The sequence below is a fragment of the Dysidea avara genome, chromosome 8 (genome assembly GCF_963678975.1).
Source record: "Dysidea avara chromosome 8, odDysAvar1.4, whole genome shotgun sequence".
NCBI lineage: Eukaryota > Metazoa > Porifera > Demospongiae > Dictyoceratida > Dysideidae > Dysidea > Dysidea avara.
In genome coordinates, this window is record NC_089279.1 from 26,889,737 (window position 1) to 26,916,985 (window position 27,249).

At 37.8% G+C, this 27,249-nt stretch overlaps 3 protein-coding genes across 3 annotated transcripts in view; 2 read left to right on the forward strand and 1 right to left on the reverse strand.

Annotated features, from left to right (window-relative positions):
- The window catches only part of LOC136262687 (nuclear pore complex protein Nup93-like), a 47,968-nt gene extending 42,285 nt beyond the window's left edge, over window positions 1–5,683 (reverse strand). Inside the window, exon 1 of the mRNA XM_066057054.1 lies at window positions 5,451–5,683. Coding sequence (XP_065913126.1) covers window positions 5,451–5,629 — 179 coding nt within the window. The 5' untranslated portion in view covers window positions 5,630–5,683. The remainder of the gene's footprint in view (window positions 1–5,450) is intronic.
- LOC136262700 (proteasome subunit beta type-2-like) lies at window positions 5,678–6,447 on the forward strand. The gene has a single exon (XM_066057069.1). It carries the CDS (start codon window positions 5,745–5,747, stop codon window positions 6,366–6,368), a length of 624 nt encoding a protein of 207 aa, XP_065913141.1. The 5' UTR covers window positions 5,678–5,744; the 3' UTR covers window positions 6,369–6,447.
- A 123-nt stretch (window positions 6,448–6,570) lies between these two features.
- Window positions 6,571–27,249, forward strand: part of LOC136262692 (tetratricopeptide repeat protein 38-like) — a 33,506-nt gene continuing 12,827 nt past the window's right edge. Inside the window, exons 1-6 of the mRNA XM_066057062.1 lie at window positions 6,571–6,949; window positions 20,074–20,119; window positions 20,180–20,332; window positions 21,854–21,986; window positions 23,884–24,116; window positions 24,305–24,420. Of these exons, the coding sequence (XP_065913134.1) occupies window positions 6,758–6,949; window positions 20,074–20,119; window positions 20,180–20,332; window positions 21,854–21,986; window positions 23,884–24,116; window positions 24,305–24,420 (873 nt within the window). The 5' untranslated portion in view covers window positions 6,571–6,757. The remainder of the gene's footprint in view (window positions 6,950–20,073; window positions 20,120–20,179; window positions 20,333–21,853; window positions 21,987–23,883; window positions 24,117–24,304; window positions 24,421–27,249) is intronic.

Below are 27,249 nucleotides of genomic sequence, written 5' to 3' on the forward strand. Positions count from 1 at the left end.
TAAATAAACTGTATTCTGCAGTTATTGATACCTTCAATAATATCCGGAAGGGCTTTAGCAGTTCTGAACCATTGGAAATTGCCTTGGTTCCATGTAATTGCGTTGCTGTACCATTTTATGTCACTGAAAATGAAAATATCAGCAAAAAAAAAGAGAGGCCCCTCATACTATGCGGACATGGTGGTAAAGTAAAGCACATGATGGCATAGTGTATCAGAATAAAGTATCCTGTACCACATGGTGTTTACATGGAATACAGAGGGTACAGGGAGTGTTATGTAAACAACTGTTTGTATATACATACTGTATTTATGAAGCTGTTTGCATTATGTGGTAACTTTAATTTGACCGGGATCTCTTGTTAGCTATTAGATCAACAGTTGGCAACGGTTCAGCGTTAGCTATCGTAGCTTGTTGACATTTTGGATGTCACTCTTCCAAAACCAAAACGTAATTTCATCTTTCTCTGAGAAAAGCTTCAACTACATATAATTTACATGGGTTGGAGAAATCAAAAATCACCATAGAAATCAGGAAACCTTGTACACGATTTCCGAAGTGCCAGATCCCTTGATACATGTGCTGTGTACCTATTCTACTCCGAGAATCTTCGTGGAGTGGAATAAAGCAATGGGGCAAAGTGTTCAGGGTGTGGTGAGCTTAGCTATAAATCTCCAGGTAAAGTGGGTTCGTGTTGAATAAATAGTTGCTCACGTGATCACCAGACAATGTCTCATCGAAGGGCTCAATCTATTCAAGAAACTCTGTACTTAGCGCCAAACTAAATGGTACATATCTGTAAAAGGCGAGGAGGTTGTTCTTTAGTTTACCGATCGTATAGAGACAGTAAGTACATGGCAACAGCGTCGTCATTCCTGAAATTGTTATCCTTCTTCATGTACTGCCACTTTGAGTGAGCATCTTTACTAATACAAACTTGTTTAATAGTTTGTTCCCACCCAAGAGGATGTTTCCTGGAAGTGCGCAAACTGTGGTGGTGGCTGGTTGCAACATTCTTGTCTATGCATGATTGGAAATTTACACAATATTTATGGTTTCACTGGCAGTAAAAATTCTAACAAGCGCACATGCCTTTCTCAAGCACATAGCCCCTTTAACACAGTGCACTTATGACTTGGTTGAGGCTTGACAAATAGTCTGGTTTGTTATAGCAATTCACTAACCAACTACGAGGTTGCTAATGAATGATTTGATATCATTTCAACAGCAACTTTTGGAATTCCAAATGAGATTATTTGATGACCGTCATGTGAATAAATTGCAGGAGTTAAAAGCAGAACCAGTACATTTAAATGCTTATGGGTCCAGAAAGAGAAAATGATATGTGAAAATCACTTGGCTGCAAACCAAGGTAGAAGAGACAACAAATCAAGGCTAACTGTAGGGTGAAAACACAAGGTGAGCCAAGGTATGTAATACTACACAGAAAACTTTTACTGATAAAACTATACCTGCAGTGTACAACAGTTTAAGGGATGATTGTGTTAGGCCACTTGTTTCCCAACCACCGGCTGACTGATTGCAGGACTAGTCGTGCCACTCAGTCGTTTATTGGTATCACAATCCACTTCAATACTAATACTGAAGTGTTATGCACTGGCCAATGAAGAGCTCCCAGTCAGTCACAATGCTGAAAGTCTAGCAGCAACACTTAGAAAAAGTTCTAGAAGAATGGGGACCGTCACAGAATAATGTGGCATGTATTAATGCTGCAAATATTGACAATGCTACGTACTTGGCTGGCCACATTTGGGATGTTTTGGCCATACATTAAAATCTTGCTGTTACAACTGGCCTTAAAATTGGACAGGCTCTACAGCAAGGTGCTCTCATTTCGTAACTTACTTTCATAAGTCTTTGTGAGATACTTATGTACTAGAGGTAAAGCAGCAAGCCTTTGGATTGCTATGCCATCAAACCAGATGGAACTCAACCCTTGACACGATTGAACAAGTGTTAGAGCAGTAAAGTGCCTTTTGTGCAATGCTCATAGATCAAGATTCGATGCCTCAGAATTCTGAATTCAAGGTACTTGAAGAGTTACTAAAGTTACAAGCCTTTCTGTCGTGTCACCAGTCAAGTCTCCGGAGAACAATACATGACTGTTTCTGCTGTTAAGCCATTGTTACACTATTTGATATAACATAAAAGACAATCAATCTTCCAGTGATACTAGTGCTAAAACAATAGGAAGTACCCTAACAGGGACAAGCAATAACGTGGCAGATGTAACCAAAAGAGCACAAAAAACCATCTTGGACAAACTAGATACTAAGGTTTTTTAGTCAACATGTTGTTATTTAATTTAGTGCTTCTTTTATTGATCCAAGATTTAAATCCTTACCTTTTCTTTCAGTAGACTACAGAAGATATTCATGCAAATACAAATTTAAAAGCTATTGATTTGATGACAACTTCTAGTAAGCATAGCTAGCTCAGAAACTAGCGACAAGGTAGCTAGTGGCTCGGGCACTGGCCCGCCATGCAAGAAAAGCAAGCATCCAGATGAGACTTGAAATGTGATCTTAGGGCCAATGTTAAAGAAGGAAAGTGAGGATACTTGTGGTACATCTACTGATGATCAAGAAAGGTGGAGGGATAACCAGTTATGTTATCCAAGGCTGTCAAAAATCCCAACAACTGCTGCATATTTCAGAACCCAGTGTGCCATGTGAGAGGCTATTCTCTACATCAGGAAACATTATAGAGCTTCATTGGATCCCAACAATGCTAGTAAGTTGTGTTTCTTTAACCCTTAAATGCACATAAGTCTATATATAGGCAAATACACATGGCTGTAAACAAAGTGCTATAACTTTTGAAGCATGCCTCCTATGGCTAAGCAATTTACTTCATTCTACTCGTAATGTAATAAGCATTACAATGATACCTAGGGCTTTCCCCTTTGTGCTAAAGCATGATGCCAGAACTTGCCATGTAATCAACTTTTCATTAAATAAACATGCAAAACTTTTACATACCTTTCCATAACTTGATGGCAGTTGTTCCAATCGACTTCCAATAAGGTTTGTTCACCTCAGCGTTAAATTTTGCATTAGGCCATACGAAGCTCACGTGATTAAACCCACAATCTAAGCTAAACGTGAAATGTGTAAACACGCATTCCCCAAAAGTTTCGTGGATTTAAGGGTTAACACTAATGATTGATAACATTTTTTTTTTAACACAATTTTCATCTTGTGCTCTCTTCAACTTGATTCACTGTAGCTGAAGCATGTAAAGTAAAGAATTCACAATAGTTCAAATTTTAAATGGTGTGGCAATTAGTCGCATTATTGTGATTGTACATCAACAATCACTGACAACTGCATTTGTACAAGCAATCACACAGCTCTACCATCTGCACTGTTTACACAGGAAAACTTATAGCCTGAAGAAAATCTACAAGATTTTCTCAATGTTGTCAAGAGGGACTTGACAGACCATCGAGGAGAGCAAGAAAGAGAATATCTGTTAAGTTTGACTGATTGGAAAAGATTCTAGCTGCTTACATTGCAAGCATTTCTTCACTGTTGCTATTGCCTAAGGAACTGCACACACTTATACACGGAGGGTTTATCATACGTCCTGCAAAAAATGGAATGACAAGTCACAAACTGAAAGTTTTGCATATTCAGTGCACCGTGATTAATGTTCTTTTTATCAATGGCTACAGCCATAACTAAACTTGATTTAGGAGTTTATAACTGATTTAACTTGGGGTTTAAAACTTTTATGATTTAATAATGCAATTTTAAACTACGTATGCTTGAGGACAACAGTGTCAATTGAACAGGTCCACCTGATTGAACATCCACTGAAAAGCAGCAAGAATAATTATAACCGCTTCACACAAGTTTTTCATTGGACCAGCAATACCGTGTCCATATAATATTGCAGCATTCAGTGTAAAGTATTATTAGTGAAGTACTTAGTAAAAGCTGTCCTCAGATTGTGATCATTGGATACATGTTTAGGGTGACCCATAGATGATTATAATGATAAAATATGGTATCTAACCCATCAACTAAGCCATTATTACAAAGAATCATATTTCTTGTGTGTCTGAATGCTCACAGTGTTGTTTCTAAGAAATTTGACTTGTCAACATATATCTTTGCTAATTGTGGTAGCTATTACTGAAACTTTTCTGAATGAATCTGTTTACGATAGTCATGTAGTACCTGCTGGCTATACTGTACTCCGTAAAGATTCAAATAGGCATGGTGGAGGTGTTTCACTCGTCATTAGGGATTCTCTGAATGCTTCCTTTCAACTGGATTTGGATGATCAATGTGAATTGCTGAGTCAGTATATCTACTAAGCCATCAACTATGCTGTACTGTCCCCATGCCCCTTTATCAGTACTGGAAGCTTTGCATTCCTCCCATACTCCAGCTGCTACCATGCCGTGTGTGATATACAGTTTTCTTGCTTGGTTGGTAACTCCATGAAGTATGCATTGAATGTTTGCCAAAGCGGGCTAATTATAAAGCAGCACTGAATAGTAAAAAAATCAAGCCAATAGCCTTAGCCGTTATTGAGTTACATTTGTCTGAAGAAATCAGTAGTCGGGCAGCCAGTGCTAGAAAAATCGATCACCCTAGCAACCAAGTGGTAGTTATTAATAGAACAAGCTACCTTACTGGTAAACAACATTTAGGCTCCCTCCTTGTTGTACCTTCATCTAAACATCATTATGGTCATACAATTACACATGACTAATTTGGGCTGCCTGGACAACAGAGTAGGGCATGAACGAATGTTAGATTTTAACATTCGAACATGCTTTAATTTTTCTTAACAAATGTCCGAATGTTGTTATACCCACTCAATTAGTACAATAATAATTTTGCATTATGAACATGTACTAAAGATAGGTTTGCGTACATTTCTGAAACTTTTTACCTCAAACTAATGTTAAAAACAACCATATAAAAGTAAAAACCTACTCTTACAATGATAATAATTGAGCGTGGGAGAGATAACAAATGTTCGAATGTTGAAAATTTACATTTGAATGTTAAGCTTATTGAACATTCTAACGAATGTTTGACATTTGTTTATGCTCTACAACAGAGGTGCCTGGATAATGGAGGTTCCACTGTACTACCATTCGCTTGCATTCTTGCAATTTATTTATTTATTTATTTACACAAGAATAACATAGTGCACATGTACACATAAATTTGTATCACAATTTAATCAGACAAAAAGAGCTTTCCCTCACACACCGCCAGAGAGAAGTCTGTCAGATCTCTCTGGGGCCGACCAGCAGTAGAGCGACTGCCACGAGGACACATAATGACTGAACGCAATCTCCCACGTGTGCACAGCCAATACAACACATATTTGTTTGAAAATCCATTGTGTGACGAAATAGAACCTTGCGTTAGATGTACAGAATGACAAAGTGATGTTTGACTTACGCTTTTACGTCTGTGGATTCATCTGTAACTCCTTTGGTTTTGTTGAGAAGGCGTTGTCCCGCCTCAGCAATTTGGTGCAAGTTTCTATTCACCCGCGGTAGTTCCTGGCCATGGTCGATATCTGCTGTCAGTTTCTCAGCTTGTTGTAAGAGGTCTGAAAAACTGGGGATAGAGGCCATTTCCAATAAACGCGCTTCAAATGTTGCACATGCGCGTGAGTGGACAAACCAGTGGATCTCGTGATCCGAGCTCAGCAACTGCAAACGAAAGAATAAGAATACAGCGTGTCTTGAAATGGAGTGTTTGATAGGTATTAAGTGTAAAGATTTTGTGCTGCTTGCACACGACAACTCGGGCGGACGGAGCATCGTTGTCATGAAGGACGACCAGGACAAAATGTTCAAGTTAACCGACAAGTTGGGTATGGTGGTATCGGGAGAATCCGGAGACGCCGTATACTTTGGAGAGCTGATTCAAAAGAACATGCAACTATACAAAATGCGTCACGGCTACGTATTGTCACCGCATTCAGCAGCAAACTTCACTAGACACCAGTTAGCAGAGTATCTTCGCAGCAGAACACCATATATGGTGAATATGATGATTGGTGGTTATGATGAACAGACAGACACAACGTCCCTCTACTATATGGACTACTTAGCATCACTAGTTGAGGTCCCTTTTGCTGCTCATGGGTATGGAGCATACTTTGTACTAAGTGTACTGGATCGTTACTATCGTGAAGACATGAGTCAAGAAGAAGGCCAGGAACTACTTGCAAAATGTGTGATGGAGATCCAAAAGAGACTAGCCATTAATTTACCGGCATTCACATATTACTGTATAGATGCCAATGGCATAACACCGAAGCAGAGAATCACTCGTGATCAAGTTGTAGCAGAAAACATGGAGACTTAAGCATTAGTTGTAGACACTGTGTCATGTATTTATACAGCCACTATTGAGTTTATGTGTATTATAGTAGACGAACTTCAAACTTGGGTTCATGTACTTTTGAGGTATCCCCAGACGCACATGTGAAAGATTGACGCGTAGAATCTTCGTATATCACATGTTGCGTAACAACGGATTGGATTACTTTCCGTAATCCTTTCTTCTTACAAGCCATTGTGTAACCAGGTTACGTAAGGAGCGAAGTACGGTCACACTGCAGTACACAACACGCGCAGACTTGCCGCGTGCAGTCATTACACACACGTGAGGGAGTACATGCTATTTTGAAGTCTGCAGAGTTGAGGAGGGTGGTTTCAGCAACAGCTTTAAAGGAACCAGAGGAAAAGCTTGCAATGGCGACCGAATCACATACTGGCGTGTTAAGAGACAGATGTGGTCTCGAAGTACATTGTAGTAGCCAAGAGGCTATGGATCGTTACAACCAAGGATTGATTGAATATGTTAGAAGTTATGGAGACTCGATGGCAAGTTTTGGAAAGGCATTAGAGTTGGATAACGGTTTCTTTCTGATCAACTGTACGCTGGTGAGTACCACACGAAGTGTTTGCAGTCGTAAGTTTCGTTGTATGGTGGGGTAGTCATAGCTAAGTATGAATGGAGAGAGTGTATGTATTAATATAGAGTAAGGGGGTGACACACGGGCACTGTAGATTTGCGACTGTCGAAGTTAAGGCTGTTAAATTTGTGTCAAGTCAATGGGGTCAGTGATGAAAACCTGAAACCCACAATCAAGATGTGTATAAAACATTCATCATGATCAGTGAGTCACAAGTCAACCCACAACACATTCATATGTGATACTTCCTAGTGGAGAGTGCAGAGTCAACTTGAATACTAAGTTGTGCGTAGAAATCTGGAGACTGTTGCATGTATTGTGTGAATGTATACTATGTGCTATACGTAATTGGCAAAAAACAGAATGCCCTGTCAAATAATTTTCAAACCTTGTGAACCTATACTGCTTGAGTACAGCAGGATGTTGCATGTACTGCAGTGGATGCTTCTTAAGCTATGAAGCAGGAAACAAGAAGACAATAAGCTGCATGTATATAACAATTGACTGTTTACTCTTTTTGCTGTGAAGCCATAGCATGATATAATTAATCAACAAGTCCTTATGCATATGATGTGTGCATTTTGAATTGGTACAAAATTTCCAGGAGTGGTGATTGTTGGTGGCTGGTAAATACAGTACATTGATTACACATAATTTTCTAGCACACAAGCTTCACTTAAAATTGCACTTCACAGAGTTAAAACTTTGCTAGAAATTTTAAATAATGTATCTCTTGTTGTCACAGTTGAATGAACTAGGTTTCCCACATGCTTTGTAAATTACAGCATCCCAACTTTTAGTTTATGTATTTAAACTCTGTTAACTTTCTGAAGGAGTCAAGTGCTTATAGTGACTAAAGGTAAGCACCACCCCTAAGCTAAGGAATAGAGTTGGGTTTATGAGCTGAGCTTGTGTCTGATACTTTACCTATATCAAAAAACAGTATCACAAAATGTAGTGTACCTGGCAAATGGAATTTGTGCACTTTGCCCTGAAGCCAGCCAGCTGCCATTACATGTTGATACTAGAGACACGTGTAGTAATAAACTATTTACCCATATGGACGCTGCAAAGCCATACAAATGAAATGCTCGGCTTTCATAGACCAATGTTCTGTCTCTGCACTTTCTCTACTCTATTCGATTACCTAGTGGAGACACATTTATCTGAGTCACTGTATCAAAAATAAGTTCATGCAAAGTTCTATGTGGGGACTTTGACATTTTCAAATACTGTTTCGTATGATGACATCTAGAGTTCATTATATTATGAACTCTTGACAACATTGTCTAGTGCATTCCATAACAATTTATTATTGCTGCTTTTTATTATGTCTGTACAGATTATGTAATCACGTTGTTTACTGCATCAAAACCATCTGTCTTCCTGGACATGTAGTTATCTCAACCTTGGCAAACTAACAGTGTGTCCTTGCATGTTAAATAATTTACAGTGCTTACTTTTAAAATGTACTGTTTGGTGTAACTCAATTTGCTTGTGTCCCTGACGTTTCATCTGTTGTCTTTGTAACTGCAGAGACTATATCAAGACTACATCTTTTCTCCTCTTTTGAACACACGTGTCTGGCAGGGTGCATTCATTGTGGTTAATGATCAAGGACAAGGTCGGACAAACAAAAAGTTCAAGAATTCAAATTTTGTGGCTTGTTGCCATTCAGCTGCTATTCATTATTGAGTGTAATAGTTTTGATCACATGTGGTTTTCAATGTGTAATTGATGGCTTATAGGCATGACTATACAAAAAGGATATTTTTCTACTCAAGTGAGATCTGTTTATTTGTTCATATAAAGAGAGCAGTGGATGTACAAAATATCTAGCCGTGAGTGAAATCATATGCAGATACAAACGTATATACTAAATGTACAAAGTTTTTCAATAGTTAATGGCGTAGTGTGGCTAATTTGTGGTTGTCTGTCACACAATCATCATACACACATTATAATGAATATTGATGAAAGTGGCAAGCCACAGCATTTGAACTACATGAACTGTGAACTTTTGTTTGTGTAGCGACAGTCCTTTAATAGTCATTAATGGTTACGGCCAAAACAATTTCATGAAACCAAGCATGCACTCACGGCTGTCTCACACTGCTACTGCTTTTACTTAAACCATCACAGAATGTCCCTCCCCCCCATCCCCCCCATCCCCAATCTATAGAAACAGCAAAGCAGTACGAGTACTGAGTACAATTGTCAAGTTCTGGTTTATATTGTGTACAATTCTCTCTGTCTGGTAGAACACCAATTCTAGTGTGTGCCCTGTAAGATGTTGTTTTTTTTCCCTGTTTGAAATGTAGTGCCATGTACCATTGTACAAAAGGCCTCAGCAATGAATTTTGTTGTGAAGCTTTTAAATTTGCAAGTTGTGTTCTTTACGTTAACTACATGAGAGCTAGTGAACCAAAACACTCAAAGGAGAATTGGTGCACTTTGCCCTGCTGAAGCCAGTCAGCCACCGTTAAGGCATGTGAAATATAATTGGCTATTAACCCATATGGACTGCTGCGAAGCCATATACTTATATGCTTTCGTGGACCAGCGCTCTGTCTCTTTATGCTTTCTATTTCATCCCAGAGAGATGTTCTGTGTTGTATCACTAGGTTAAAATGATTTGTGAATTAACTGTGCGAGCAATGCTTTAATAATATTAATAACACGAGGGGCTCAATTATTGCTCTATTGCACATAAGATTTATATGGTTCCAGTAGACTTGCAGTAACTTCTCCATAATACAAGTGTTAGCTTGTGATCACAACAAGCAAAGTATTGGGTAAGACCTTCTGCTCAATTGTGGACCCTGTTTATCTGGACACTCCAAACAAAGCAATACCCGCTTGATTGCTAGGAGAATGACCATATATGGTGTGTAGTGGTTGCTGACCATATATGGTGTATAGTGGTTGCTATCAGTAACACACTTATTTCATCTATTTCACAGGAGTTGGTAACCAGACTCCCCGCTCTATGTACCTTGATTTGTCTAAATTGTTATCTCAAATATACTCATTCATTTATGTACACAAACTGCAAGGCTGGAATTTCTTGTGTCTCTGCACAAATGCTATAGCTGGGCTCACGCCAGCTGTATGTCAATATAATGGGATGGGTCGGCAGTTATATGCCCATAAATGGACTACAATGTTGCACACAAAGGAAGGTTCAGGGTTCAAGTTGTGTGGCTTGTTGCCTTTGGTGGTGATATTATTCATTGCTGTGTAATCTTCGTGTGGTTATGATGTTGATGTGTGCAGACAACCACACTCTGCCTACACCACTTCTGTGTCTACTCTATTTACTTTAATTGCTCTGCAGAGACATTCTCATTTATGTAAAAGTAGTGATTCTCCTACAGTGTATTACACTGTAGCTTGATTACCATTTCCAAACTGTAGAAATCCCCACAAGCTGTGAGTGTGTGCTATCGATCTGCAGTTACAACCCTATATTCTGTTACTGTTAATAATACATGCATAATGTACCATCCAAACCATGACTGATAAATTAATTAACAGAGCTGTGGGCCCATTCAATACTAATATAGTAACTAATGATCCAAGTAGCTTGTTTGATAAGTAAATGACACTAAACTCTTTGCTCCCTCTGGTATGTTGTGCCATCTGTAAATTGTGTGAGATTGCCTTAGTGACACTCCATTCATAATGTTAAGTAGGAGAGATTGTCTACCTAACTGGTACATAGCCAGGAGTCACTTCACCCTGTTCACAGAATAAAGGCCTTACCTTATCAACCCAATCAACAGCAGAAGTATTAAAGGGCTCACAGGCTGTCTCTTCTTTCTCTTCATAACAAACTTATAATACTAGGGTTCAAGCTTATTTTCAAACTTTTTTACTCTGACTTGCACTGTAAATATTATGGTAATTATAGAAGTATTTCAGAATGTTTACTATTCCTTGAGTGTTTCTGGAAACTTTAGCTATGTTAGGAGGCCATCTTGTAATTAGAGATGGATTAGGCAAATGACAGTTTGAAGTGGTTTAATTGTGCTTACCCTAGTAAGGAAACAGTGCTCTGTAATATGGCCTCAAGTAGAATGGCCATTGAAAGTAATTTCACTTTCAATTTGGTGACTGCTCTATTAGAGTAGTTTACTAGCTAACATTTTTGCCTTGATTTTGTAAGGCTATTCCATACAAGCTAAAGAAATACCCACTCACTATTGGAACAAATAAGGTTGAGGGTTAACCATCCCAAACATCTAAAACCTACTTAGACAGTAATATTCTGAATTCATTTTTTTTTGTACAACAGTCTGTGTGTGTGTGTGTGTGTGTGTGTGTGTGTGTGTGTGTGTGTGTGTGTGTGTGTGTGTGTGTGTGTGTGTGTGTGCATGCATGCGTGTGTGTGATTCTCTGAAAGCGCTTGACAAGGTTTCTATGTTAAGTCTCACACATGAAGCCTGGTATATCTTTTGTATTGATCCCTATCGGAATAGTTATAAAGTTCAGAAGTGAGAGACCGCATATATGTTTTGTCTCAATACACCAATGTGCTTCAACCTTCTCTCTAAGTTGTTTATGGGTACTTTGGTTATTGTTGCTGTCTAATGTTTGACCTCACTCCTCTACACAATCCCTTAATTCAGATAATATGTGACAACATTTAATGTCGCTGTGTTATTCCACAGCCTACGAGCCACAATATTACTCCATCAAAATGTCAGAGTTTTATTTACTTCCACCTTTCATCAAAAGCAATAGTGCTGTGTCGAAAATATAGCATATTTGTCACTACTAGATGTAAAAACTAGCCCCAAAGCAGCCAACTGTTTATTATTCTAAAACTACAGTACATTGCGTGGACATTTTCTGATGGTCAAAGAAACTGAAGCAGCAGTTTGATTCACAAGACAGAATACATTACCACGTAACTTTTACAGTTGTACTTAAATCTTAAGATTAACCCCCCTCACCACAAAGTTTGTAGGGCTCCAATCTACTACTTCTTATAAACAAAAAAAAGAAACTAGTAGAGAAGGAAGACTGTACCATCAACACTGATGGTTGCTGGACTTTTCTCTTTGACATGCGTGGTATAGAAATATCACCAAGTGTAATTTCTTTTGTAGACTTTTTGTATGATATACAGATCCTGCACTTTTTTTACTTGTTTTTGTTCCTACATAAAGGAATGGTGGGGAAGTACCTAAGTGTGTCCCATGTTTTTTCTTCCTTAAAAACTATAAAATACTCTAATAAAGCATACACCAATGTGGATTGCTCTCTTTATGGCAAAACATGCTAGCGAAGCAGTCAGCTTTATTCCAAGAGTTGGTGTGCATAGAAGTACAAGGCAGTCCTGTTTCGTGCTTTCATACCTTTCTTGTTAATAACTCTTGTTACATGGGAAACATTTTGTAGCACTGTGAAGCCCTTTTAACGCCAGAACTGTTTATCATAAAAGCACTTTGATATGAGCTAGAACAAGTGAGTTATGAGACTTTAAAGCTACCCTTAGTGTACAGGATTCAGGCATGCAAATGTGTTCAAACATGAAAGCATGCTTGTTCCACCATTGGGAGTGAGCACAATATTATTCACCTTTTTGATGTTGCTATATTTGGGCAGGGGCTCAGGTGAATGTGAACTGACTAATAATTTTAAAAAATGTGACCCAATTTTGGAAACCATCCTTTTCCGCACATTAGTCAATTTTCTCTTTTTTAGCAAAAATCTGTCATTTGGTGTTTATCTATCTTGTGTTAAATTTTAGCTTGATATCTTTAAGAATTCCAGAGATATGGCCATTTTACTGTCTAATACATTACAAATTAACTTTTTATAGTAATACTCAAGAGTTCTGTGAGTGGTTAAGTTTGACAAATGATGACAAGACAAATATTTCCATTGTTACCATCTAAAATATATGAAAAAAAGATTTCTGATAATTAAATCAAGCCTTCTTAGTCCTTTTCTTCAATTAAATAACTTGTATCATTGTCATTTCATCGCCTGAACAAATCACCCAATTGTAAGTTAATTAAAATTGCTACATGGTTTGTAGTAATCATCCATATCTCCTAAAACTATGGGTGTGAAACTTACAGCAAGAAGGCTTAATAGTTGCTTTATCCAAATGTGCAAAAAAATAATAGTTTTCAATAGGCCTTTTCGTTTAAGCTAGGCTGTGGAATGTTGTGGTTAGACTGTGACAGCATAATTTGTCTATAACAGGACTTCAGGAGTGCAATGTTGCTTTCAATGACTAATACATTACCATTGTTATTAGCGGTGTTTGTACCAGTGCAGCTGCCGTATATCGCTAACAATTTCATATGAATGGGTAAGCTTTGGCAAGTGGTGGATTGTTACTTGCAGTGATAATTTGTGAGTAATTAGTAGTGCTGTACACTTACACCAGTTAATCGATTAATTGATTGGTTGTGGTAAAATACCAATAACAGAACACTGTGATGAATTGATAACACCAAAGAATAGAACGTCAAAAGTATGAGAGCATTTTGGGTTTCCTAAAGGCAAAGTAGAAGGCAAGAAAACTTACTGTAAGATTTGCAAAGTAGCAGTAGTTCACACAGGAGGAACCACAAACTACTAAGGCCTTTTAAAATTGCTACTCAGCACCTCTCTGGTGAAAAGTATCCCACCATTTCTACATTGGGACCCCTAATACATGAAATTCTAATCAAGAAAGCTTTACAAGATGATATGGATTCTAGATACACAGATCCCAATATTAAGTTTTTTCCTCATTTCTAGATTCCAAGTTCAAAACCCTGACGCATTCATCATCGATAGCTAAACAAGAAATTTTTGATAGGATTTTGGAAGATATGCTAAACTTAAACAATGATAGTGAATCAAATGACATTCAAATTGAGTGTGTTACTACCACAGAATCTTCAGAGCCCTCCACTTCTTCCAATAGTGACTGCTACAAGAAAAAAGAAGTAGAAAAGTGCATTAAATATAATGGAGCTTATTGGAGACAAATTTAAATCTGAAAATGAGCAAACTACTGACACAACAACTTTTAAGGACATTGTGCATTCAGAACTACTTCGTTACAAAACTGAACCTTCAATATCAGTAGATCATCCTCCACTTCACTGGTGGTCTGTTTGTCGACACTTGTACCCAAATGTGAGTAAACTGGCACGCAAGTATCTTTGTGTGGTGGCCACTTTCTGTGCCATCAGAGCAATTGTTTATCACAGCTGGTAATGTTGTGTCTGTGAAATGTGCTGTACTGCTGCCAGAAAATGTTGGGAAACTGACTTTTTTACATGACAATCTACCACCAGTGTCTTTACCTTACAAGTACAGGATGAAACATGTGGCTGTGACTCTTGTAAGGCTTAGAAGGAATACCCAACAATGTACAGTTGTGGTTTCTATCAAGTGACTGTGTAACATTGGTGGTATGTTGTTTAAACTTGTTTTCATGTACAAGGGAGTGTATTACTACTTTACCACAACAACAGAGTTCATGTTTAGCCTATTAACTGGTTATTGCCAATTATTGGTAGGCATTTAACTGGTGACAAAAATTTTGTAGGTGTACAGTATTAGTAATTAATTAGTGAGATTATCAAGTTGAAACTTTGTTGCCATGTTAAGTGAATGCTAGTCCTGTATCATTCACTAAAAGGAGACCACTGTATACAGGTAGCCCAGTGATGTAGCCTAGATCAACAGCACAGCACTCATAAGCTATCCAAGAACTACAATATTCCTAGCAGTGAGTAGATTCCTAGCATCACTGCCAGCTGTTTTTACCTTCTTTAGTCTCTCTAGTAAGCTGGTTTCTCTATACAATAACTGCCATCAAAGTTTGGGAACAGTATACCGGTCGAATGGCACCTTTACCATTGCTCCAGGTTAGGGTTGGAACGAATGTACAAATACATCCTCCGAAGCTTTGTTGCAAATGTCATGTCAACTATTAATGACCACAATTGATGGTTCTTTGGGGTCTGTACACTGTAGCACAAACTCCTACACTTTGTTATAGCTCCAGTATAACCATTGTTTAAACTACAATTACATCAAAAAATATGTAAATGGCAGCTTCCACAAGGAGTGATAATACTTGTACAACTGGTTTAACATGTTGGTATCCATGGTAACAAAGCTTTGGTGGGGTAAAACAGCATCCGAATGTTATGAGACCAAACGAAGCTTCGAAGCTTCGAGCTATTTGTCTCAACCCTACTCCGGGTATGTCAATCACTATAAGACCACTATTTTCTGTTGTTGGCATCCTTAGTTTGGCTTGAATGGCTGCTAGTGGTGAGAACAGTGGTGAACTATCATTAGCACTAGAATTATCACCAGTGGCTTTGTTAACTACAGCGCTAAACAAAGCAATTAAGTACATGAACAGCCGTTTATACTTTCTGTAACTCGAAGACAAGTTGTTGAAATGCAATGAGACAAAGTTTTCCTGAGAGAGGAAGACCACATCTAACATCTAAAGAAATAAGAAAAGTTTCAGTTTTTTTTTTAATGCATGTTTGTACCGGAGGCAATGGGAACCGTGAGTTGTGGGCACTCCAGAAAAAGTGAAGTAAGTAATTAATACCAATGACTTATTTTGGTTAGTTAAACGAAAAGGCTTATTTGCATGTGCAGAAAAAGATGGTTTTCTATAATTGGGTCAATGATTGTGTGTATAGTGATGAAGTTGGTGTATGTTCTATTAGAGTATTTTTGACAGGATCCTGTATATGAATCAGTGAACATCACTTATTTGAACGCTTACACTAGTTAAGGGTCTGTTGTGCACAAAGGTTACTTGTTAATCGTTCTGAAATCAATGCATTCAACCGCTGTAGATTTCATAATATTATGGCTGTAAACATTCCTTGTGCTAAAATTTAGGCACTCTATGGCTTTCATTAACAGCTAATGTGCTTATTCTGAGATGGTTGTACCCCTACAGGAACAGGGATAAACAGTTCCTGTTAAGTATTGTGTGTGTAATAGCCTGTTTTGTGGTCATGTGTAATTGTGGTACTTTTTAAAGCCTTGGTACTTTGGGTTTTCCTTTTCAGACGACATAATGACAAGACTGAATCTGAAGCACAATGCATACAGCGACAACAACATGTTCACAAAGATAAATGTGCATGCACGACACCTCCCAATTAGATCTACTCCAAATACTGCTCACCACCAACCCACCTACACAATAACCTTATTATTAACCTATACCTATTAACCTTGTAATCTCCCACAATTTCAGCAGTAAAAAGGATTATTATTAACTGAATTAAGTTTCCACTTAAAAATTGTACAGTAGTCCTAAAAACTAAAGGTGTGTTGTTATGTTAGCACAAAAGGCTGTTTGTTGTATTGGGTAGTTTAGATGATATAGTGTGCTCTATATAAGGCTTCTACAGTTATAGCGAAGGATGTTTGTTACTTTGTATTTAATGCTGAATCTGTGTAGGTTGAATGGTGAAATTGTGAAGTTACTGACTTTTTGTTTGTAAAAATATGCCACTTACTGTAAATAGAAAGTTTCTCTTTTTATCAGAGTTGAAATAATAAACATTTTAATTATCATAGTTCATTTTTTAGCTTGTTTTCCAGTGTCAGTAGTGTGTGTATACTACAGTGATAAAGTATGGGTCATGATATCTTGGGACCTGCTTGACGTGGTCACTATAATGAGGTGGATTAAGTGCACCTTTGCAATGTTTGGAGGCAAGTTGCTATAGTAGTCCAGTTTTATTAGCAGCTCTAGACATTCTTGTAAAGTGTTTTTACTTCACGGCTTACAAATATAATTAATTACAATAGAAGGAAAAATAGAGATCAAAGGGAAAAAAAGTAGTGGAACAAGGGGAACAAGATATAGACAACCTCTCTTGTTTCACTACATTTTAGTTATTCCTTTGTTTTGCTGCTTTTTTTTTCTTTGATCCCTGATCCAACTTACCATATTTTTCCTTCTACTTGTTTGTTTACTTTTTATGACATAATTATGTACCCACACATACCGTATCTAAAGAAAAAGGCAGGTTATATAGAGCCGGTACCGGTTACACTGTTTTGCCGGCAGTGGAGGGTATAATACTTAGAATGTTACGTGCATTAAAAAAAACTTGTACAAAAAACCTAAGAAAGTGAAGAAAAAAAAGTCTAAGCGAGGGTTCGAACCCGGGCATCCGTACTCATAAGCAATGTTTGTAACGATTATACCACCGGTGCTGCAACTAGTCATATTATTTAGTTTCTACATTATAAACATCCGACTGAAGTGACTTCTATATATAACAAGAGTGAAGAAGAAACCAAAGCTGAACCCTAGCCTACCCCTAACGCTAAGGAACTACTTTTCGCATCCCCTAAAGTTGAATGCTCGGGGCAACCTACTAGACGCGTGCCCTAAAGTTGAATGCTCGGGGCAACCTACTAGTGCCGGCACAATAGCCGTTAGTGTTTGCAAACCGGTACCGGCTAAATATACACTTCGAAAGAAAAAATGGCATCAGACATGCCATGAAATTAATTTTGCATCTGAACGTGCACCCCAACAATCATTTACTGAAAAATGAAGTGGCCATTACGCTCCATCTTCAGCTATGTTCTGCCCGTTACACGGGGTTGCAAACAAAGAACAGGATGATAAGTGTATCTGCAATCAATCCACTTACTATGGAAATATGGACATTTAGCATGATAGCTAGTCAATGCAGCCACAGGGAAGCTGTATCGCACTATCATGAATCAATACCTTCCGTTGTCAGTGAGGACACAAAGGAATAAGCCCATGATGCGTGTATTGTACGTACTGTGGTTGGCGAAAAGGCATGTCTCAGGATGAAGTGATGTCGAACAGTGAAGAAATCAAGCCTGTAGCCTTATCCATTGTCAAGTTATGTTTGGCTGGAGGTATCCAGGGGGGTAGGAGAAGCCCACGTGAACTGATGTACATTACACAAGGCATTTAAGTGATGCTTGAAAATATTTCCCGTGAGCGAATGGTTACTGTACAAAATATCGATGGAGAGGTTTGACAAGGTTCGATAGATATTTGAGTTCTACCATGTTTGTACTTTACGAAGGTGTGATTTTTGTGAAGAAATACAAAACCATTACGAAGAAATCAGCCTTCCGAAATGACAACACGTGGCGATCACCAATTCGCCACTAACGGTCTCCACATTTATCAAACAACCACAAACAATCGTCCGTGTTGGATATATCCCTATAGAGAGGTAGAAGAATCCGTTTCTTTTGAATATATTTTAGTAGTGCTAAGGGCCTTACGTAATACTATTACGAATTCACGTGGGCTTGTCCTACCCCCCTGGGAGGTATCAGTCAGGCAACTGTGACAGCCACAGCTATTGTTAGAAACCCAGCTGTTTATATTACTTGTTTGTGTTAGTCATTTAAACACAATTACTCAGTTATGCAAACAATGGACATAAAATAACCAAGCTCCTGATTATTTATAAATATGGTTTACTTAAATCAAGTGTGCCTTAATAGTGTGCATATATGGGCACCAGACCATCATAGTTATTGGTTACAGTATGTCCACAAACTGGTTCTTTTAAGTGCATGTTCTATTAGGATGTTTTTAATGTATGAAATCACAATATACTAGTACTGCACGTGACTGTATCACACATGACTTGCATGTCATCTTCCCATGAAACCATACCACACAGCACGTACTCCTACATGTTTTTCATACCTGGTAACCACAGCTGTTTTGGTTCGGACAGAATGCTGACGGCTATGGTTTACATACATCAATAGTATTTTTATTGAACCGATTGTCTGTCACCCACATGCTATACTTTGAACCGCACCTTAAACGGATCTTGTGTAACATATGTGACTTTGCTTTTGGCTATACTTTGTAACTTTGTAATGGACAATGTTAATATAATTGGACAGTTTTTTATTAAAATAATTGTAAGATTCATAATATAGTCTCCATATAGTGAATCCTGTTATTAAAGTGCAAGACAACTGACTGGAAATGGCCATTGTTAGTGTGTAGGACAAATTAGCGCATAGTACAAAGTATTAGCGCATAGGACAAAGTGTACATATTTTCTCAAGTTATAAATACTCTTATATTACTTTTATGGTTGCACCAATGTGTAGAACTTCTTACCCTTTAACCTTGTGTTATAAAAACCATATGGTTTATAAGTATGTTACATGTGGTTTTTAATGCATCCATGTCCTTCAACCTTTCTTATAAGGAGATTATGGTTTAGTTTTTTTTTTTTTTTTTAGTAGAACTTTGAGACTAAGCTATAATAAGAGAATTTCAACTTGCAACTTTGAGATCTAAAATTATGGAGCTAGAGTATCTGTGTAAAGCAGTTTTTGTTATCGAGTGCTTAATGCAGAGTTTGGTATAGAAGGTTTTGCTTTATTTTCATTTCAAAAGTTAATTTCCTTGCTTGATCACTAGATAGACGTGTTTATGGTTTACCAAAATCTGACTCTACATGTGTCCCACCAATTATCATTGTCTGTTTCCTTTTATTGTCATAGACACTGGCAATTAGAAATCTTATAGTAATCATTTTTGGTGTAACTATCTCTGAATTTGTTTGAGCTGTAGTCGCATTGTATATGTAGACTGTAGTTTCTTGTATTACACTTGACCCTGTAATGGATACCAGTAGATGCTGTGAAGTGTAGCATATCTTGTAACTTAATACATTACGTACAAAACATGTGCTAAATTTATGTACTGTACAACTAGTTGCTTGGAACTTAGTGAGTATATCGCTTTTGTCATGTTTGATATAACAGACATAGTTTATTTTTCCTTCAGGAAACCTTTTTTCCGTCAAAAATTGAAATATGTATTTCTTCTCTCTTAAGATTTCCTCAATATACCCAAATATAATAGATGCGTATTTCAGTAACTTGGATGTAATACCACCTCCTCTATAAACTGTGTGTGTGTAATTGCAGTACTGCATGGAATGAAGTTGTTTTGTCTATATTGTGTGTGTATATGATATGCCCTAGCTTACTTTGTTTACTTAGCAGACCAATTAAATTTGATACATTATAAATTTTAATGTCTCCTTTGTTTTTCAGGGCTCAATGTGGTTATCTGTGTTGAAAAAGCCCAGTGATCCTTTAGGTACAGTAAATATAGCTCCTGATTTTCTTTCTCAAATATCTTCCTTTTTTATTCTAATAGTCGCCACTCATCTAGATGCAGTAAATAAGCTGTCCTCAGACCAGGTGTTGCCACGGGAACAGTTTCACATAGATGCCTTCAAGGCTTATGCTTCAGGCGATCTCCCTGCAGCTTGTGACCACTGGGAGAGATGTACAATTGACTACCCGAAAGGTGTGCGCGTGTGTGTGTGTGTGTGTGTACACATGCATGCTTGTGTGGATCGTTAATCTGTATATATACAATCAAACATGTGCATGCCCCCCAACATCCCATCAACCTTGCTTTTGAAAGTTTTGATAACCAGTGTTTATCATGTTATACAACAGCTGGTTGTTGATACAGTAGTATGTGTTTCCCTGTAGAATGAATAATTATAATGTAGTGATATGCATGACCAATCTGAAACACTTCAGTAAGGAAATGAAACCATGGAATACCATGCGTAAGTATTGAGGGTACAACAACAAGGAAAGCACTCCTATTTGAGGATTAGTAATTCTCTCAAAAGATAATGTGATTACCATAAAAGTGCTGGTGTTTGCTTTCATGTGCAGACAGCAACATTCAAATTCTAGAAATCTGCAATGTTTAAAAAGATGTAGTGTATTTAATAGTGAAAATACACACTTGAGGGATACCGTAGCGTCTAAAATTTCCCAAGATAACGGCAGAAAATTTAGCAATCGAATGCCAATGCTAAAATTTAAATCTTGCTTTTAATTACGATATGTGCAAAAATCCAATGTAGTAACACTTGTAGCAAGCGCAAACCAGTTCTGTTTCAACTGACAGAGTGAAAACAAATCAATTTGTGGTGCATGGTGTCGTACACGCAACTGTTGCATCGCTTTGTCGGCTGTCTTTCACATCCCCGGTTGTATCCATTGTTATACATAGTTCTGCATGGGCTGGGAGAAAGATTTAATAGAGAACTGGACCTTGCTAGTAAGTCTGCAGGCTACATCACAATCATTTTTAGTTCGAGCCATTAGTTAGTTCAGGTCAAATACACCTTTCCTTATCTGTACTTCTTGCTTCGACTTGCATTAACCGTTCACAACTTTATCCCTGGCATTAGCTGGGCAAAAACGTATCTTTCCAGAGTGCTTAGTAATGAAGCTGTGACCTTAGATTAAATCATGCAATGACATTATTACCACGGTGCCAAAATTCTCGCGAATTATAAATTTTAGCAAATGACCCTAAACGTTAAAATTAATTCCTCGTTATACAGTACATGGGTTGTTATTGATTTTGAAAGTACAGCTTGTTGTACGCATTCTCTGGATACTGGGGTAATATTTTTATGATCAATTTATAATAAGTGCTTGATGTGCATGCTTAGCTTAGTCCTTGGTAACCAGGATGCCTATCTGCCCAAATACATATATATGCCTTTACAATCCATGTACTAGCTTTACTCTTAAAATTATCAACATGTACATGTAGCCCCCACATTGCCATAGTAGTAGATACTTGATTACAAAGCTACAATTTGTCTCACAAGGAACAGATGGTGTTTATGTGTAGGCTTGTGACATAACTTGTTGATTGGTGAAGCAAACAAACTGAATAGATATCAAATTAAAAATCAGCTATGATTGAATAGCAGCAGTAGGGATGCACATGTGAAACTTGTCATAACAGTTCTCCCTATAGAATGCAGTGTAATATATTTCACTTCTATTGCAGATGCCCTTGCCACTAGGAATGCTTTTGTTGGTCGTCTGATGTTGGGTCAGTTGGACAGATCACGAGCAAACTTATCCTATGTGTTAACATACTGGAAGAAGGAGGATCCACTCTATCCCTTCATCTTGAGCCTGTAAGTAATGGTATGTACTTTAATATGAAGATTTTTTCTTAAAAGATGCTAATTTAATGAAACCCTACCAATGCTAAATTATGGGTGTAATTTGGAGAATAGAGTACTGGTAATCATCATCACAATTATGTTACTAAAAATACTTGTTGAATGGTTTCACTATTGGACACACAAAGCTAACATGATTAGTACCTACTTGTTGAAATATGATTGGCTAGAACCTGTGGAATTTATACCATAATTGTTGCTAAGTTTAGTAATGGGTATATAGGTGTGTGTGTGTGTGTGTGTGTGTGTGTGTGTGTGTGTGTGTGTGTGTGTGTGTCCGTGCGTGTGCGTGTGTGTGTGTTGCTTGTAGCTTGCAACCATTGTGACATTGCAATCCCTTAATTATTGTGCACAAAGAGTGAACAGATTTTTGCCTAACAGCCATCATCCTGAATATTCAATTGCTATCACATCATATCTATAAGGAGAGGAGTGTTCATATAGATAGATAGTTGGAACAGTGTCAATCTTTATATTATGTTCAGAACCTACATTGCTGGTGTAAAAAATGGTTTGGTCAGGGAGTGTGTGACCATACGCCCATGATCCTGTGTTTGGAAATGAGGTGGGCTGGCATTATATATCAAGCCCTATTGTAGCTGCAAGCTCTAGTCAGTGTTTAAAGATCTGGAATTGTATACTCTATTCTCACTTCAGTGCTGTAGTGGAGGAATACATGTTCACAAGTAGTGTGTATACTCACCTATCATTTGACACGAGAGCAAAAACAGATTTTTTGAGAGTGTGATTTGTAGTATTATCAATCCAATGTGAGGATGACCTTCGTATTAGAATAGACGGCTAGAGCTGGAAAATTAAATTCCATATGAGAGGTGATCATGGAGTTTGTAAAACTAATATATGAAAGCGGTTCATGGTTTTTTGTAATTTATCGTTGCTAAGAGCTAAAGTTGTGTTGAGGAAAACTCAGTATATATTTTGAGGATCTAGCAGGTATTGTCTTGCTGCTTAAATTGCTTACAATCAGATGTTTTATGAAATTGCAACAAAGATCTGTCTGTTAATCAGACAAACTGGAGCATTTTTGTGATCGTTTTGTAAATGCAATCCTTGGTAGAGAATTTTATTGTCAACCAGATCAGTATAAAGATGGTTCTAACTGTTGATTGAACCTTGTTTACCGGTGGATCCAGTCTCAGTGCCACAACAATAAGAGATTTGTTGCTACAAGAAGTGTGACTTTTAGCAATGTGAGGAAAGGATAGGTTTACAGAAAGTGAAGGACATTAAAGGAGTCATTGATGATGTAAATAATGAATATAAGAGATTTAAAAAGCCCAAAAAAGCTGTTCAAAAGTTGAGTGCATGCATGCGTGTGTGCATGCATGCGTGTGTGTGTGTGTAGTGCATGCGTGTGTGTAGTGCATGCTTGTGGTACATGTGTGTGGTGTATGCATGTTGTGCATGTGTGTTGTATGCATGTGTCATGTGTGTGCTATGTGTGTGCATACACTACAGGTATGTGTGTACACTGAGTACATTTGTGCTAAGGAATCTAGTAGCAAATAGCACAGAGAAACAACCTTACCTGAGATAGGTGTAGAGTAATGCCATTGTGTAGCTGCACAGCAGCAGCAACAGCTATGTTTGCCATAAAAGCTATAGGTTAACCAGTATAGTACAGTACTCTACCTGGAGCCAAAATGTAGTGCCTTCTGTGGGAGCACATAGTCAGCATGTATTTAACTGATACATACACTTGGGTTTTGTGTGTTGACTTGACAACTTAGGGTCACATATTGTTGTCAAGTAAAAGCTTTCAGTGGCTGTCCAGAAATGGTTTTGATGGGAAACACAAAACGTTTTATGCATACCTGTATCACTGTAGGTATTCCTTCACGCTAGAGGAGACAGGGAGATTCCAGGATGCTTCAACAGCAGCTTGGGAAAGCTTGTCAATGAACCCTCAGGCTCCATGGGCAACACACGCCTTAGGGCATGTCATAGAGGAAGACCGTGATGTACATGAAGGTGTAGGATTTTTAACTTCAACTCGAGACCACTGGAAAGACTCAGGCCTCGGAAACCACATCGCTTGGCATTTATGTCTCTACTATTTTGGTATGTAATTAGTAGTGTGCAGTATTTAGAATTAGGGTTCTTGCCATTAATTACCCTAAGGCTATGGTGTTGTTAATTAGAGTTATCCTAGACCTTTATGAATATTTGGTGAACCTTCCCACTAAATCTTATCAATGGCTTCTCCTGGAGACAGCTGGCTCATCTTGGTGCTGTGTTTATTGCTGTAGATCTTGGTGATACAGAAGCCGTACTAAAGGAGTACGATGGCAACTTGGTGAATAAAGTTGTATCAAGCAACCTCTTTGGGCTACTGGATGCGTCATCGTTGCTGTGGCGACTCGAGGTTGTAGCTAAATTATTGGGTTGCAGTAATAAGTGTTGCTGTGTATGTGGGGCAACACTTGTATGTAATGTAATAAATTTTTGGTCACTTTTATATCTAACTAAATAAGTTATCACAATACATTCCATTGCTTAATAGCACTTAATTTTTGCACCTTGGATGAGCTTCTCTCATTACTAGTGTGGTATAAATATTCTCAACTATGATTTAATAAGTGTCTAAATGAATGCATTTATTTAATCAGGCAAAGTTTCATAGTGTCTATCATTGCTGTGGTTCATACCACTGTATGTTTATCTTTTATTTATTGGATTTGAAACTGTCTTCAGATTCATACATGGGCGACATGTACTGTACGTAGGTTAAGTTTGCATGAATGCGTGATTATGTGTGCAACTACATTCTAGCAGTGTACATACATTGCACAAACAGTGTGTATACCCTAAACTCAGAATTTATTATGTCCATCCTCCAAAAAGACAAACAAGCTAATGCTAGCTAATCTTTTTAAGAGAAACTCCAGTTCTGTGATAAGTATTCCATTTTTAGAAAGTTCTAGACTTCCCTCCTTGGGTAGTTATTGCCATACCTTATCAATCTTATTTGTGTGTGCATGCCTTACCAGTTTTGGTTTGACAGAGAGAGCCAGGCTGGTGATAACCTAATGAATGTGTGGGAGATTGTTTGTTTGTCAAATTACTCAACCACTATTAGCTGTGTTAGCACAGATGGTTGGTGGCTGGGAAGTGGTCTGAGTTTGTTGTTAAGGGCATTGTAATGACTCTAGTTGGTGCAATGAATTTTGTCATTTGCCACCTCTGTACTGTGTGGTAGGTATTGTGGTGTGTAATTGTGTGCATATGTGTGTGTGTGTGTGAAGTGTAGTGTGTACTGTTGAGTAGAGCATACAGCTGTGTATGGTGACATGGACACCTTCCTGAGTAAGGAAGTTGACACAATGTACATGCATGCACACAAACGCACACACACACACACACACACACGCACACACACACACACACACACACACACACATACACTACACACACAGGGACATGTGTGTATGGCAGATTTGAGTGCTGTACAATGCACTGTGTCTATGTTCCAAATTGTCAGTAGATGGCTGACCTCTAGCCTCACACAGTCAATTTCGATTGCCAAATTTCAATTGAACAATTCACACATGTGATTGTTTCCACGCGTGAACTCAACAAACTCCTTGTAGTAATGTAACCAAATTTCTTGCTACTTTAGATCATTAGACCATGCCAAGGCACATACTGAGCTAGGTATTCACACATTTAGACCTGCACGTAATATCACGTTCACAAATCACATGTGTGAATTGTTCAATTACATTTTGCAAGCAATCTGAATTATATGTACCCTAACTATGCTTTTTTTTTTTGCTGATACAGCTGTCAAAAATTTTTGTTATTTCAAAATCCCCTATTAGTGAGTGTAAACAAATTAATTAAGGGCTCCTTTAAAATATTAAATGGTATCAACTACCTCAATGGGATGAGGTTTTAAAGTATTACCCAGCCTGTAATGTGTTGTGTGATTGTTGGTACCAGAATATTCCAGTGTTTATATTAATTTAACTTCTTATCAATGTGTAGCTGATGCCCAATTATATGTTGGCTTGTATGTAATTTTAGTTTAACAATTTATTTTGTGTGTTGTAGGAATAGACTTCTTATAATGCTATGTTCCATTTAATTTCCACGTTCCAGTCATACAGTACAGTGGTTAAGGTAGATCTGTATGCTGGGGATCATTGAGGTTTGCACTTTCTTGCAGAAACTTCATGAAGCTTCAGTTAGTTGTATAACCAAACCCAAAAGCGCCTTCAGTATAACCTGAAATGCTTCCAATATAGGTTTAATTTTTTAAATTTGCTCAGTGATTTTTACTAGCTTCCTGACTGACTGTTTGTGATGCTTTCGGACAAGCATAACTCGATAATGGCTAAGGCTATGGGCTTGGATTTTTTCACTGTTCAACATTACTTCAGCCTATTGGCATGGACTTACCTGTGTCTTCCTTTGTGTCCCATTTATATTTGCTGACAGTGTAAGGTGTCGATTTGCGATAGGTCACAAGATGGCTTCCCTACATTTGTAACAGGAGTTGCCCAAGTTTCCATTGTGATTGCAGAGGTCCTTCTCCTAGTGTTCTTCATTTGTAACGCTGTATAGCAGGATGAAAACAAAGCGTAGTAGCTACTTTGCTATTTCAGTAATTAATAGTTGAGGCGTGCGCTCACTTGTTCTTCTATTGCAGTATGTTACCAATCATAAACAGTTCAATTAGGGATCACAAAAATTAAAAAGTAGTGAAACAAGGGAGGTCACCTACACCACAAGATATACTAGTGGACATTTAATACCTAATTCATTCTTTTTCCTTGTACTTGTTAACAGGAGCTCATAAAGGCTGTAAGGTATCTTCTTCACTTACCAGCTCCTGCTACTAATGTGTACTGTATATGAAACAACAAAAATACCTAGTACTTGCTAATGATTAGTAACGACACTCTGAAATATGGATACCTGCACTTGCTGTGGTCATAATAAGAAGGGGTATTTCTAGGTAGCAACCAGGCATAGCTTGGTTCTGGTCTTGTGATGATGTGATGATTTCTAAGAAATTATTTTGAGAAAATAAAACTGATAGATTATTTCCAAGAAATATTATAGGTGCATTTTTTTGGTTAGATGTTGTCTCTATGTAGTCTGTGGTCTAAATATATTTAACTATGCTGGTGAAATACCTATCATTGTGAACAAAACTTCTGCTGATTCTTCATATAGAAATTAAGTCTCT

Bases quoted from the DNA above. Each gene is read 5' to 3' on its own strand.
- LOC136262700 (XM_066057069.1), top strand. From the start codon at position 5,745: ATGGAGTGTTTGATAGGTATTAAGTGTAAAGATTTTGTGCTGCTTGCA.